This window comes from Leishmania donovani, chromosome 14 (assembly GCF_000227135.1).
Source record: "Leishmania donovani BPK282A1 complete genome, chromosome 14".
Classification (NCBI taxonomy): Eukaryota; Euglenozoa; class Kinetoplastea; order Trypanosomatida; family Trypanosomatidae; genus Leishmania; species Leishmania donovani.
Genome location: NC_018241.1, coordinates 609193 through 622420, shown reverse-complemented (window position 1 = coordinate 622420; position 13228 = coordinate 609193). Strand labels below are relative to the sequence as shown.

Sequence of the window (13228 nt, the reverse complement as noted above, 5' to 3'; positions counted from 1 at the left end):
CTTCCCCCGCCTCGGATTCTGAAGCGGCTTCCGACGCCTCTTCCGACGCCGTCGCAGGCCGCCGCAGACCCTCTTCCGTCTCCTCGGGCTCTGACACCTCTTCCAACGCCTCTTCAACCAGATGCTCGGCATCTTCCTCCTCCTCGGGCTGCGGCTCCTCCCCCACTTCCGGCTCAAGCTGCTGCTCTTGCGCCGCATCCTCTTGCAGCTCTTCCTTAGGCTGCGTCTCCTCAGACTGCGCCTCTTCGAGATACTCGAGCTGCTGTGGCACCTCTTCCTCGTCCTCCTCGGGCTCCTGCTCTCCCTGTTGGCTCCTCTGCCATTGAGGCGTCTCGTGTGGCGCGGCCTCGTCGACCTCCTTCTCTTCCTCCGAAAGATCTTCGTTGATGCTCATGGCGCGATCAGCCATCGGGGGTGCTCGCGTCGCCTGCGGCTCCTCCTCTTCCTCTTCCTCTTCTTCCTCTTCGTCTTCGTGCACGTTGCTCTCATCCAGCACGGCGGCAGGGTGAGCTTCCTCCTGCTCTTCGTCCTCCTCGTCAGCACCCTTGTAGGCTGCTTCCTCGGCAGCACGGCGCTTCCGGTATATGTCCTCCTCCACCGGCCGCGGGGCGTGCAGACGCTTGTAGCTTCCAACGACTTCGCCAGCTTCCTCGTTGATATTTGCAGCATGGTGCATCTGAATGATAACCACCCCCTCTTCATCGTCTACCTCACACTGACCGACAGACACGAGGCGGCCCTTCTCGTGCACCTGCACTTCAACAATTTTCTCATTTGGATCCACCTCCACAAAGCGCACCTCCTGGTTCCAGCTGATGATGTTGTTGCCGTCGGAGTCCTGGGTGGCCGGCGCCTCCACGGTGACACCCTCCAGCTCGCCAGAGGCAACAGACACGTAGCCCTCCGCTACGGGCCCGCCGTCACGCCGCACAAGGTTGAAGCCGCGGACGATGGTGAAAAACAGCGACTCCTTCTGCACTGCCAGGGAGGAAGGGTGCGGGTCCAAATCATCCAGCGGTTTGTTCGCCCACTCGACCTCGATCTCGCCCCAGAGGGCGTCCTCCTTCGACTTTGACTCAATCAGCAGCACCGCATTTCCCTTGTTGTACAGACGCTCGAACTCCAGCGGCACCGCGCCAATGACGAGAAGCTCCTCCTCCTCCGACGAGCTCTCCTCCTTTTTCGGTACGCATACGAGGATGTGGCCCAGCTTCCTCTCGGTGTTGAGCTGCATAACCTGCGACGGATTCCCAGGGAGGTAGTAGTAGCCATCCTTGGCGTAGTAAGGCGACAGCGATGGCTCTGGCTGAGCCCCAGGCTTGTAGAGCACTGACTCGGAGCAGTTGTCGTCCGTGTCGCGCAGCACACACAGGACACCGCCGGTGTACGCCTCCGCGCCGTAGTCGGTGAACTGGAATAAGTGGTGGACCACAAAGGTACAGCCGAGCGGCACGCTTAGCGTCTGCTGCTCGATTGCCTCCTCGTCCATCTTGTCGTCGGCGCCGCGCAGGTACCAAGAGGCCACGATGGTGCCCAGCGGACCTTCTTGACAGCTGCCGTAGCCCGTCTGCATGCTGTCCTCCGGCATGATCGGCAGTGGCTCCTGGTCACCGTGGCTGCGGTCGTGCAGGGCGCCGCACGGGATCATCACGCCGCCGATCAGCTGGTCATTCTTCTCGGGCAGAGCATCGTTCACGACGAGCACCTCCAGTGGCTCGTTGTGGTTGATGTACGGGAACTCGAAGAGCTCCTCCCACGTTACCATCACCTCCTTGCCGCGCAGCACCTTTTCGGTCTGGCCCTCAAAGGCACCGCAGCGCACGATCACGGAGATCCGGTCATCGTGCTCAGCGCTCACGTGTCGGCCACAGTGGACCGTGACGATCAGCTTCGGCACCTTCTGATCCTTCTTGGCGCGGCGCAGTTCATCGATCGTCTGCGGTGGTGGCGGCACGCTCGGGGCGGTCTCGGCCAGTTCATCATCCTCCATGATCCGCCGGTATGCCTTGCGACGGATATCGCCTGAGGGCAGCGGCCGCGCACGCTCCTCGAAGACATCGAGCTGCATGAGGCGGCGACGCTCAGCCTCCTTGGCGTCGCGGGCCTCGCGCAAAAGACGCTCGCGCTCCTCCTGCTTGCTGAACTCGCTGCAGCACGGGCAGAGGTAGACCTCTGGCATCTGGGCGTACATCTTATCCGGCGGGAAGCCGACCCGACGGATGAGCGAGGTCGCTGTGTCATCCTCGAAGGGTAGAGGCTCACCGAATAGTGACATGATGCGCGAGGTGCTTGGCCGACGGAAAAAAAGAGGCGGGTGAGGTTCTGTCGGGGTGCTTTGGCGTTCTGTAGCCCGAAGGGGATCCAAACAGAGCGGGAAACTACACGCGACAGGAGCACCCTACGGAAGAGGCCGGGTCGTCTGTGTGTGTGTGTGTGTGTGTGTGTGTGCGTATACGCGTTGATCCCCTTGGTTTCCTTTCTGTGGTGTTGCTGTCGTCGAGCACAGCCGTTTGCGCAATGGTATGAGTGTGCGTGTGTGAATGGGCACGAAATGAAAAAAGCGAGCCCGCGCACAGCACTCACTGACACACACAAGTGGAGGTATTCGATGAAAGCGACTGAAACGGAACGAACAATATATGTGGTCGTAAGGTGTGGAGGACACGAAGTTCGTTAGTCGAGTAGAGGAACGAGAGCGTGAGCGAGATGTACGAAGGAACAAGGAAACGAAAAGACAGATAGGCACGTGCTAGGTCTTTGCCCGCAAAAAACGTACAGGGGGTCGTAGTCGTTATCGTTGTCTTGGTGAGGATGGAGGTGGGGGGGGGGGAAGTGCGACAGCCGCTGCAGTGATGAAGGCGACGGCGCCAATGTTGTCTGTCGAGGTGTGTGCTATTGGTAATGAAGAGCCGAATAAGAAACGAGCCACGAGCAGAACGCAAAGACGGGCCCACTCACTCAGATCGACAAGGAAATGAACGATGTAATAATAGTACTTACAAACAAACAAGAGACGAAAGAGAGGCGAGAGGGGTGCTGATGCGGCAAGGACGGTAGATGGCCAAACGGCTTCGCTACACGCTGCTACTTCTGCGTGAGTGCGAGCAAAAGCAACAGACATGGAAAAAGAAACAGCGACAGCAGAAATGGCGGACAGCGCAAGGCAGGCGGAGGAGGAAGGGAGAGAACAGAGTTGTCAGACAGGGATAACAAGATTAGCAATGGGAGAGCCAAGTGCACATTTATCGATAATGGCAGCACCATTGCGGAGGGGGCGGGGGCGCGTGGCAGTAGAAAGGGAGAGAGTCGCCAGCAGAGCCGGAAACTCCACAAAGAATGATCAACAGCGCCGAAACGGAATGCCGGAGGAACATAAGATGCCGCGAGAAGCGCGACTGTAGTTGGGGCAAGGAGCAGTGGAGGCGCTCGATTCTGCTTTACTCGTTTGGCGCTTGGCTCTGACGCTCACGGGTAGCAACAAGTGAAGTGAGTGAAAACGCATACAAGGGACAACGGGCTAAGCGTCTTTCTTTGTTTACACAAAAGTGGAGAGAGAGTCGAAGGGGCCGTGAGTCGGTGCTTCGCCGCTCGGGCGCGCCACTTTCGCAGTATAGCGGAGTGCCCCGCACTCTGGCGACGTCATTCGGAAAACAGCGCACACCACAGAGATGCACAAGCGCATGCCGACTGCCATCTCTTCTCATGAGAAAAAAAAGATCGGGCTCTATACATGGGTACATCGAGTGCATAGTTCGCGGCAAACACATATGACGGCACTCACATAGAACATGACCGGGGAGGGAAAGGGTAGGCTAGGTGGCGGGGGCCAGTACATGACGCAGACAATCGCTTGCGGCTTCTCGACGTTTCGTACGTCCTCGCTAGAACGGCACCGCTAGTCCATCTTCACCCCTTTAAACAAGTGAAAGCGTAGGAGTAGGGGAAACGCTACGTGAGAGAAAATAAGGGAAGGACGCAAGAGTGGCAAAGAGCCGTCGTTCAAAAGGGCTGCTGTGGCGGCTGGAATGTGCAGAGAGAAGCGCTGGCCACGAGCAGCCGCAAAGAGCGAGGGAGAATAGTGTCGGCGTATCTTGCGGCATGGAAACCGAAAACGCTGCTGCACCGAGCTTACATCATGGCTTGACTATAGACGTGTCCGCCCTTGCGCTTCAGCATGAGGATCTCGGCCGTGAGCGCGTCTATCTCCTCCTGCTGTGCGGCAATGAGCTCGCGCAGCACGGCACGCTCTTGCTTCGATGCGACCGTCGTGCCGCAGTACTGCTGCACCGTCTTGGAAGTGGCTTGAGACAACACAGAATCTACGCGCTGACGCTCCGTTTCGAGATCGCCGAGGTTCTGCAGCAGGCTAGTGTTTGCAAAGACTTTGTCTTGGAGGCGCGTGCGGAGTTCGGCAATGTGGTTTTCAACCTTCTTCACCGATCGTGCCCACTTCAATTCAAGGTGGTGCAGCTCTTCCTTTTTCGCTTCTATTGCCCAGCTGGACCCGCACGACTCCAGCATCTCTAAGTCAACGTGCTGGCCAAAGCGAAGTAGCATCACCTCGTTCACCTTGTCTTGCCATTCTTCGAACACGCGATTCGAGGCCGCACGCGCCTCCTTGAGCGGCTGCAGCTCCGCCGTCAGTCTCGCCACCTCGTCACGGCGCTCTATCTTCTGGTCAGCCAAGTCAAAGATGCGCTGTCGCAGCGCGCTCATCTGCTCCGCGGAGATGACAACTACCGGCTGATCGGGGAGGTGGGACGGTAGCCGCGCATCGGCTTCAAGGCACCGCACCTGACTCAGGCGGAGTGGCACCGCTGTATACAGCATGTTCAACTCCTTCCGCTTCTTTTCCTCGAGCACCTGCACCTCGGCTCGGCACTGCTTCACATGCTCCGCCAGCTCCTGCAGCCGCTGCTCGCTCTTCTCCAGCTGCTTGCGGATGCTCGCCACCTCTGCTTTAGCCGCGTCACTGGCTTCCGTCAGGTCGAGGCGAGATTCACGACACTTCAGCATGCCCTCCCACGCCTCCACGCTGCAGTTGGGCGGCCGAACCTCCTCGCCGATACCGTCGTCCTCGTCCTCGTCGTCATCGCTGGTGATGTCGTCATCGTCGTCGTCCCCATCCTCCGGACGGCGCCGGCGCTTCAGCTGCCGATAGTAGACTCGCTTAATGTACGTCAGCTTGTCGCTTGGGCAATGATCGTCGATGTACGCCTCTGCTGCCTGATTTGTGGATTTGAGCTGCGCGGTGAGGTGGCGAATGCGCTCCTCGCTAGACGCTAGGTCTGTGTGCTGAGATGCAATGGCGCGCTGCACCGACTCCCGCTCCTGCTTCACCGCCGTCAAGACAGCGCGGAGTTTCTTGTCCTGCGAGCGAAAGATCAGCAGCAGCTGATACTCGCGGTGGAAGAGGGTCAGGCACCTCGTCATAAGGCACAGATCGACGTCGAGCGCCGCGCGACGCAGCCGCAGTGACTCCAGCTTGTCATTGAACTCCGCCCGCACCGCCGCCATGGCGTCTTTCAAGCGCCGCATGTCCCGCTCCAACACGGCGCGCTGCATCTCCCGCTCCTCCTTCTCTTCTGGCGTGAGGGTTACATTGTGGAGCTTGCCCCTCAGATCGGCGTCCATGCGCTCCCGCATCGCCAGGCTGCCGATGGCGCTCAGCCGTGAGCCTCGTCCGAGGTAGGAGGGGAAGTGGCTGCCCTTGGAGCGCTTTTGCGGCGTGATCATAGTCCCAGGCCCGGCACCGATGGCCACGGTAGAGGAGTCCCGCGAGCGCTCGGGCGCTTGCGCGCCGGCCAGGTCCGCGCCAAAACCACGATGCGCCTTCATCGCCTCCGCTTTGGCCCGCTCCTCCGCTTTCTGTTTGTTGTACGCCTCGAGCTTGTCGCGGTCCATCGTGTACAGCGTCTCGGGCTCCTCCTCAACAGTGAGGGATAGTTCAGGCATTTCAGGCGAGGCGCACAATCCCAGCTGGAACAGCACCTTTCCGTAGTCCTGGCGCATACAGTTGAGACGGGAGAAGGCGTGCCGCTTCTCCTCGCGCAGCTTGAGCAAGTCTTCGTTGAAGGAGGTCTTCATGCGCACAATGTCCTCCATCAGGTGGATCATGCGCTGCAGCTTGGCGACTGCGGTGGGGCGGTACGGGTGCTCGCCTCGGTACGCTGCATCTGTGCGAAACGTGCAGTCACCTCGGTTCTTGAGGTCCATGGCGATCTGCTGCTTCAGCGCTGCGTCGTCGATTGCTGGGTTCGGCTTGCGGTCCAACAAACGCGCATAGCCGTCCCGCCGCTCTTGCCGCTCGCGACGGCGTGTAACCATTTTGTCGAGCTGCTGCTTCACGGAGGCGCCGATGGTGGCTATTCCAACCAGATCGTCAGGCCGCTCGTGGGCGGCGGCGGCGTCGACGCCGGCTGCCTGAGAGTCTTCCGCGACTATGGGCTCTGTCGCTGCTGCATCTGCACCGGCGCCATCCTGCTCGCTGTCACTTGCCCCGTCCTCTTCCTTCTCTACGTCCGACTCCCCGTCCGACTCGGCTAGCTGGCGAGCAGCCGCGTCCAGTTTGGCGATGGATTCGTGTGGGTCGAAGAGGCGCAAGGAGGCGACGGAGAAGCCCCCTTCGATGGCCGCTAGTTCAAAACGGTCGTAGAGCAGATTGTCGAGGAAGCAGTTCTTCAGCTTGGCCGTCTTGACATCTTCGCGGGCGGTGGGCAGGATATACTCCTTTTCAGCCTCTCGCACTCGGCGCTGCTTCTCCGCGTCGAGGGCGTCCTGGAGCGACGCATCGAGTTGCATTTCGTCCCTGCTCAGTCGCTGGCCAGGCGGCAACTGTTCGTTGCGGTGCACCAGCTCAGCGTACGCGTCGCGCACCTTCTCCAGCCGATTCAAGAAGCGCTGCAGCTTCGCCTCCCTCTCTGCCGCGGCCCGAGCTGCGTCGTCCGCCTCTTTCTGCTCCTGCACCGACAAAGCGGGTGCGTCGGCAGCCCCCACGACCTCTTCGGCCACCGCAACAACCGCGGGGGCGGCTGCCGCCGAAGAAACCATGTCGAGGGCATCTTCGACGGCTGGAGCGTTGCCGATAAGAAGCGGCAAAGGACGCGGGGCTGCGTAGCCGTCTCGCAGCTGTGTCACGACAAGGCCGTCGGTGCCGATAGAGACAACCATGCTGCCGTTATGAGAGAGAAAGGCGCCGGTGACGGCGCCACCCGTGCTGTCGTGCGCCGCGCTGAGCAGAAACACCTGCGAACGACTTGTAGCCTCCCGCAGCAGTAGTCGGTTGCGGTCTGCACACACGACAAGAGCGCCGTTGGGGCTGACGAAAGCCCGACGCGGCACGCAGCCTCGGTAGCACACGTTCAGCGCCGGGTCCTCGACGTAGTCTGGCGGCTCCACGCCGGTGGGGGGCAGGGGCGGCAGCTCCAACCGGTTCGCGTAGCGGATGGTGCCCTGGTACATGTACGCCAGCTCCTCCTTACCCATGCCGATCGCAAAACCATCCCCTGGGAGTTGCACGACGAAGGCGATCGGCCATGGCCCCACATCCTCCTCGTCCAGTGCGGTCGCAGCGGTGTCGTCCACCAACTCGAGCTCCTCAACTTCCGTCTTTGGCGGTGGCAGTTGCCGCTGGCGGATCGCCACCAGGTCATATGCACACGGAAACTCGTACCCCTCGTTGTGGTCCACGGAGCCTGGTGCTGGGGCGTGGATCGAGAGTAGCTGGCCACCCTCGAAGCCCAGCAGGCAACCACCGTGGCCGCCTACAGCCTGCGTGTCCCATGCCGCGCTCGTGGGGTTCTTCAATGGTCCGACGCAATAACCCACAGGGTCGAGCGTGCAGGGTGCCGTTTCCACGCTGAAGAAGAAAACGTGCCCGCTGGGGGAGATGCTGGCCACCTGGGACGCGTCCTCGTTCACGGCCAGCGCGCACAGCCCATCCGCGTGCGCCTTCCACTGCCCAACCACTCGAATGCTGCAGCTACCTTCACCGATTTCCAGTAGCCGCACCGTGCCGTCGCTAAAACCAGCCACCGCGAGCATGCTTTGTGCCGTCGAGCGTGGCGCTAGCACCTTTATGTCTGCCACCGGCACCGGGTCCTTGCGCGGATGGCGCGGCCACTCCATGCGGCACCGCTCTGCGCAGCACACATAGTCGATGCAGCGCACAACGCCGTCCATGCCGCCGGTGAGGACGACATGTTCGACGGGAGACACCGCCGCGCATGTGAGCGGAACACCGTTCAGCCGAAGTCGCACCTGCCCCGCTCGCTCTGTCGTGTCTAGTTTGCCGTTACGCAGGGGGTAGGGCAGTGTGGCCATGGTGCCAGACTCGTCGAGGATGACCCACTGCTGGTGCTCTTCATCGAGCGTGACGGAGCGGATGCGAAACGCGGCCGACACGCACACTTCGTGAAGGCAGTTCGGCGCGTAGTACGGCGGCAGTCCGGTGCCCTCTGCCACCTCCAGCTCATGAAGATCCCAGTACCGCATGTATCCGTCGTCGCCGGCCGTTACCACGTAGCGGCCCTGCAGAGAGACAAAGTGGATGGCGCCGTCGTGGCATGGCTCAATATCGTGAGGTGCCTGTCCCAATCCTTTGGCGCCGGGCTCATCGACGGCAAAGGCGCGGGCAAACGTGCAGGCGATGAGGTCTCCCTCCCACAAGAGAAGGTCGCCGCAGTCGGACCCGGAGAGCACCTTGCCGTCCGCCAAGATCACAAACGCGGCGACGTCGGATATCTCGTGACGGCCAAACTTACCGAGCGAGCCCTGCAGCTTCTTCCCGGTGAAGGTGTCCGCCATCATCCAGAATTTGATGTGCCCGGCCCCGCCCGTAACGAGGAGCGCGTCATCGAAGCGACTAAAGGCGACGCTGTACACGTCGGAGTTGAAGCATTTGCTCCGCAACAGTAGCGAGGTGTTCTCCCAGTCCCAGATGGCAAGGGTGTAGTCGGGTGCACTTGCGACGGAAGCGAGGCGGCTGCCGCCCACGTTGAAGGCGAGCGCGCTGTACCCCACCTCTGCGCCACCTGCAAAGGTTTTAGATTGGGCGCGAGAGGGCCAGCCGTACGCGCGGAGAAGCGGATTTACAGGGCAGCGCTCACCCACTACGTACGACGTACCGCCGGGGTGTACAGCGACAGCGCCAACAGCCCCATCCTGGGGTCCGTCTTGCGACTCCACTGCGCCGGTGTCGACGTGAACGAAGAGCACGAATTTGCCACCACTAGTGAGCAGGGTGTTGTCACCGAGGTAGGCAACAGCGTTGAAGTGACGACTGTCAAAGCCGCAGTGTGCGAGGATCTTGCTGCTGGGTGGCACATCTTCCGGATACGTGTGCAACGGCTTTGGCCGGTTTTCAGCACCCGCGGCCGTAGGCGAGGTCATTGTTGGCAGGGATAGCGCAGGCGGTGAACCGAGGCGGAAAGATGTGATGAGGCTAGCCTGAAAGCTTTATGTGTTCTCCGCTAGAGAACCTGCAGCTCCACCTTTCTCCCCTCGCCCTACACATGCCAAAATAATCCCCAAGCAAAATAACGGGGGTCGTTCCTGACGTACGTATGCGTGCGTGGATGACGGCGCCACTGAAGGTGGCCCAGAGTTTCTGTGGAGTAAAAAAGGACGAGTAGTGCGTGAAATAAATGGCGGGAGGGTCGGGTAAGTGGTGGTGGTGGAAGCTGCCGAAAAGCGAGGAAGGAGGCACGTCTCCCATCGACGTGGCGCCTTTTCAGACGGCAGCCAAATGGACCGCCGACGGCGACATGCGCAGCATTGCGCTCCGCAGTGGGAAAGCACAAGAGGAAAGCAGCTGCGTTGCAGCGTTCATGGTGAGCGCCAACAGCACCCAGAACGCATTTCAAAAGAGCAAAGGCCGCGTGCGATGCTCCTCCGCCACAACGGAGGAGCGGAGAAGACCGCGACGGGTTACGCGTTTTGCTCAGTGCCTTCCTTGGGGACACCCCCCTCCCCGTGTGAGCCGACGCGTGCGTGTTCGTGCCCAAAGCAGTGAGTGGAGTGGCCTCACGAGCTTTACGCGAAAGCAGGAGAGGTGACGATGGACGCTGCGCGTTTCGTGGAGAAAAGGCACACGCACACACCTAGCATCAGGCACGCTCCTCATGGTCCCTCTTGTCGTCCGCGCCGTGTCACTGACCCAACAAACGCCTCACCAGAGCCTCCATCACAATCAGCGGCTCTACGTTCGTTTCCTTTGCCGCTACTGCCTCGGCCTCGCTGCCACAGATGAAAATGACCTTTTTGTGCACCTGCTGAGTAGCAGTGAAGGCGGCGCAGCACACCTCGCAGGCAGTCACGCCATCGAGCTGCAGGGAAAGCCCAAGAGGTAAGACAGCCAGCCAGGTGTACTCGCGGTGCCACGTGCGCAGCATCCTGACCGCGCCATCCGGAAGCCCAAAGGGGGCACAGACACACTCGAATGGGAGGAGCGCGACGGCGCCGCACTTGCGCTGATACGACTCCATCATGCGCACAAACGCCTGCTCCGCGGCCGGGCGACTCGCCAGCGTGGCCAGAGCAGCGGCGCTCAGCACTGTGCAGTACACCGACTCCGAGGGCAGGAGTCGACGGAGTTCAACGGTGACGGTGGCCGCGGGCGCCGAAGCCGCCGGACTGGTCGGCCTCGAAGGCATCTCCAACACCGCCGCTAGGACCGCCTCGTGCTGGGCCTGGAGGGCGGCAAAGACAGCGTTGCCAGCGGGACAGTGCAGCTCACGAAACCGACGCACAGCCGCCGACACCGCACTAGCGGCCATGATAGAACCCACTCCCTCATCGTGCGTAAGGACCTTCAGCAAAGCAGGCAGCTTTTCTGCGTTGCTTTCCTCCACGGCGAGACAGCCGAGCAGCGCACAAACCCGTCGTGTGGCCTTCTGCTGACTCTGGGACTCCACCGGTGACTGATACAGTACAGGGTACCGCTGCAAGCACCACAGGAAGAAGTCGGTGCAGCTAAATGGCAAAAGACGCTGCACCGGCGTGCGCAGATCGGGAATCTGCGTCACCACTTCCACCACTCGGAGCAAGGACACCAGCGATGGAGTCGACAAGACGCACATAGACACAAACAAAATGCACATGCGGTAGTACTCCTTCCGTCGCTCACACAAGGCAAGCACTTCGTCGAAGACTCTCGGCGCCAACTGCACACGCACGGCGAACGCGTACTTGATGACATCACACGCAAAGGTCAGGGTATCTGTGTCAGCGCTAGAGTGCCGGTATGTCCCAAGTTTCTCGTCTTCGCAGCACAGTCCCACGAGGAGATCGCTCAGAAAGGCGCCGAGGTACAGTGGTGCACCAGTAAAGCCATCGCGACTACGGCCGCTGAGCAGCTCCTCGCGGACGAGGTGCATAGCTGCGGCGCAGGGCTTGCTACTGGCAAGCAAACACCGGCCAAATGCCACCACGAGCGATTCGCTCAGCCGACCTGTCGACGCGCTAACCATCGCCAGGACGCGCTCAAACAGCTCCATGAAGTGATCCTCTAGGGGCTTTGGCATCTGCAGTGACGCCTGTGCGAGGGCGGCGCCGAGGTTACCCCACACGCTCGGGGGCACCGTCTGTGACCCCAGCGAACCCTTGAAGGTGAGTGCGACGCGGGCTGCTCGCACAGGGTGGCTAGGCAGCGCCTTGATGGCACCAAGCAGAGTGCTGAGGGGGATGATAGCGGTATCCAACAGCACATCCTCCAGAACGTCAAGCACGGCATCTGCCCCGCCTTCACGACCGAGAACACTCAGCGAGCGGTTCACGGCGGCTAGGCACGGCGCCGCGTTGAGCTTCCTGTCCACGGCAAAGCGATGGAGAATTTCATCAGCAGTATGGCGCTGCGCGAGCCATTGGTACGTCGCCTGCTGCCGCTGCGCAATCGCAAAGGAGTCAGTCAGTACGCGCTGCAGAGGTTGCACCAGCGAGAGGCCGGAAGCAGTCAGCTCTGCGTCGATGGCCGAGTCCAGGCGGCGGCGGCGGTACAGGTAAAAGTCGTGGACAGATCGTCCGGCGCGAACGCGCGTGTCCTGCGCTGGTGGCGCAAACGTCCGATAGCGGATGCTCACGGGGAGAGCCGAGACGCGCGGGGGCTCCTCGCGCAAGTAGTGCGTCAGCTCCTCTTCCGCCTCGCCCCACTTCACGCCGTCCATTACGGAGCAATGCGAAAGACGGCAAATGACGTTTCGCTGTTTTGCCTTGAACGGAGGATGTGGCGGGAGAAGCAGCTGTGGCGTGCTGCCGATGTGTCAGCGTGTATGAAGCAGAGCAGCCTTAAACGAGTGCTTCGGTGGGGGAGGGGGGGGCGTCAACAGCAGCGAACTTCTTCCCGGAGCAACGTGTTGACGCAAAGGCGAGTGGAGAAGGTTTTTGTTGAAGTATCGTCCTCCACTCCACACGCGTGCTGGAGCGGCTTGTCGCCGCCGACCGAACAGTCAAAAAAAAGGAGGCCGAGTTGGCGGCGGCACTGTGGTGGAGAGACGAGGAAGATGATTAGTGGTGATGAAAAACTGTCGAGAGGAGAACATGACCGTAGTGAGGGGGGGGGAAGGGGGTAGGGCTGGGCTGCGACAACGCCTTCGGTAGTGAGAAAGAGGATCGCAGGAGAGCCTCCACCGAGAGCGCATTCGGACGCTTCTCCTTCATGAAGAGCGAGGTTGGTACTTTGCTGCTCACGCGCAGGTTTAGCTGCGAGCATCCTTGCAGCGGCTGTGATGTAACGGCGGACACAAACGCGAAATGTCGCTGGGCTGATGACGCTGGTAGGCGCGTGAGTACTCCATGGTGCAATCGAAAGAAAGATAGAGAGGGAAAGTGAGTAGATGCGCCGCATGATCGCTCCACTTCAAATTCCCCGCTATAACAGACACAAATCACGTTGCAACGCGTCTGCACAGGTTTAGAGATGTCCTCCAACCTTCACGACCACATACGCACACATCAAGCGAGCTGCACACGATGTGTGTTCCAGAAAAGATAAGAACGGCAACCAAACAGAAAAGTAGGAGGAGTGTGAGAACACAACAAAGAGCCCACAACTCACCTCCTTTCACCAGCACATACACGCACGCAACCCTAGCATCAGAGAAGAGCGAAAAGGGGGAGGAAGTCGACAAACAAAAGACGGAGGGAGGGAGGCTGCATGTGTATGTGTATGTGTACGTGTGTGTGTGTGTGGGGGGGGGGGGGGGAGTGGAGGGGGGGGTGGGCCGGGGCCAGG

At 60.7% G+C, this 13228-nt stretch overlaps 3 protein-coding genes across 3 annotated transcripts; all 3 read right to left on the bottom strand.

Annotated features, from left to right (window-relative positions):
* Position 1: 1 nt before the first annotated feature.
* Positions 2-2191, bottom strand: LDBPK_141540 (hypothetical protein, conserved; the record flags this gene model as incomplete). The annotated part of the gene is made up of 1 exon (XM_003859472.1): positions 2-2191. A coding segment is annotated over one exon (2190 nt), but the record flags the coding sequence as incomplete, so codon positions are not given.
* A 1937-nt stretch (positions 2192-4128) lies between these two features.
* LDBPK_141530 (hypothetical protein, conserved) lies at positions 4129-9390 on the bottom strand (the record flags this gene model as incomplete). Its single annotated transcript, XM_003859471.1, has 1 exon — positions 4129-9390. The coding sequence occupies one exon, from the start codon at positions 9388-9390 to the stop codon at positions 4129-4131; it is 5262 nt and encodes a 1753-aa protein (XP_003859519.1).
* A 758-nt stretch (positions 9391-10148) lies between these two features.
* On the bottom strand, positions 10149-12161 carry LDBPK_141520 (hypothetical protein, conserved; the record flags this gene model as incomplete). The annotated part of the gene is made up of 1 exon (XM_003859470.1): positions 10149-12161. One exon carries the CDS (start codon positions 12159-12161, stop codon positions 10149-10151), a length of 2013 nt encoding a protein of 670 aa, XP_003859518.1.
* Positions 12162-13228: the final 1067 nt, after the last annotated feature.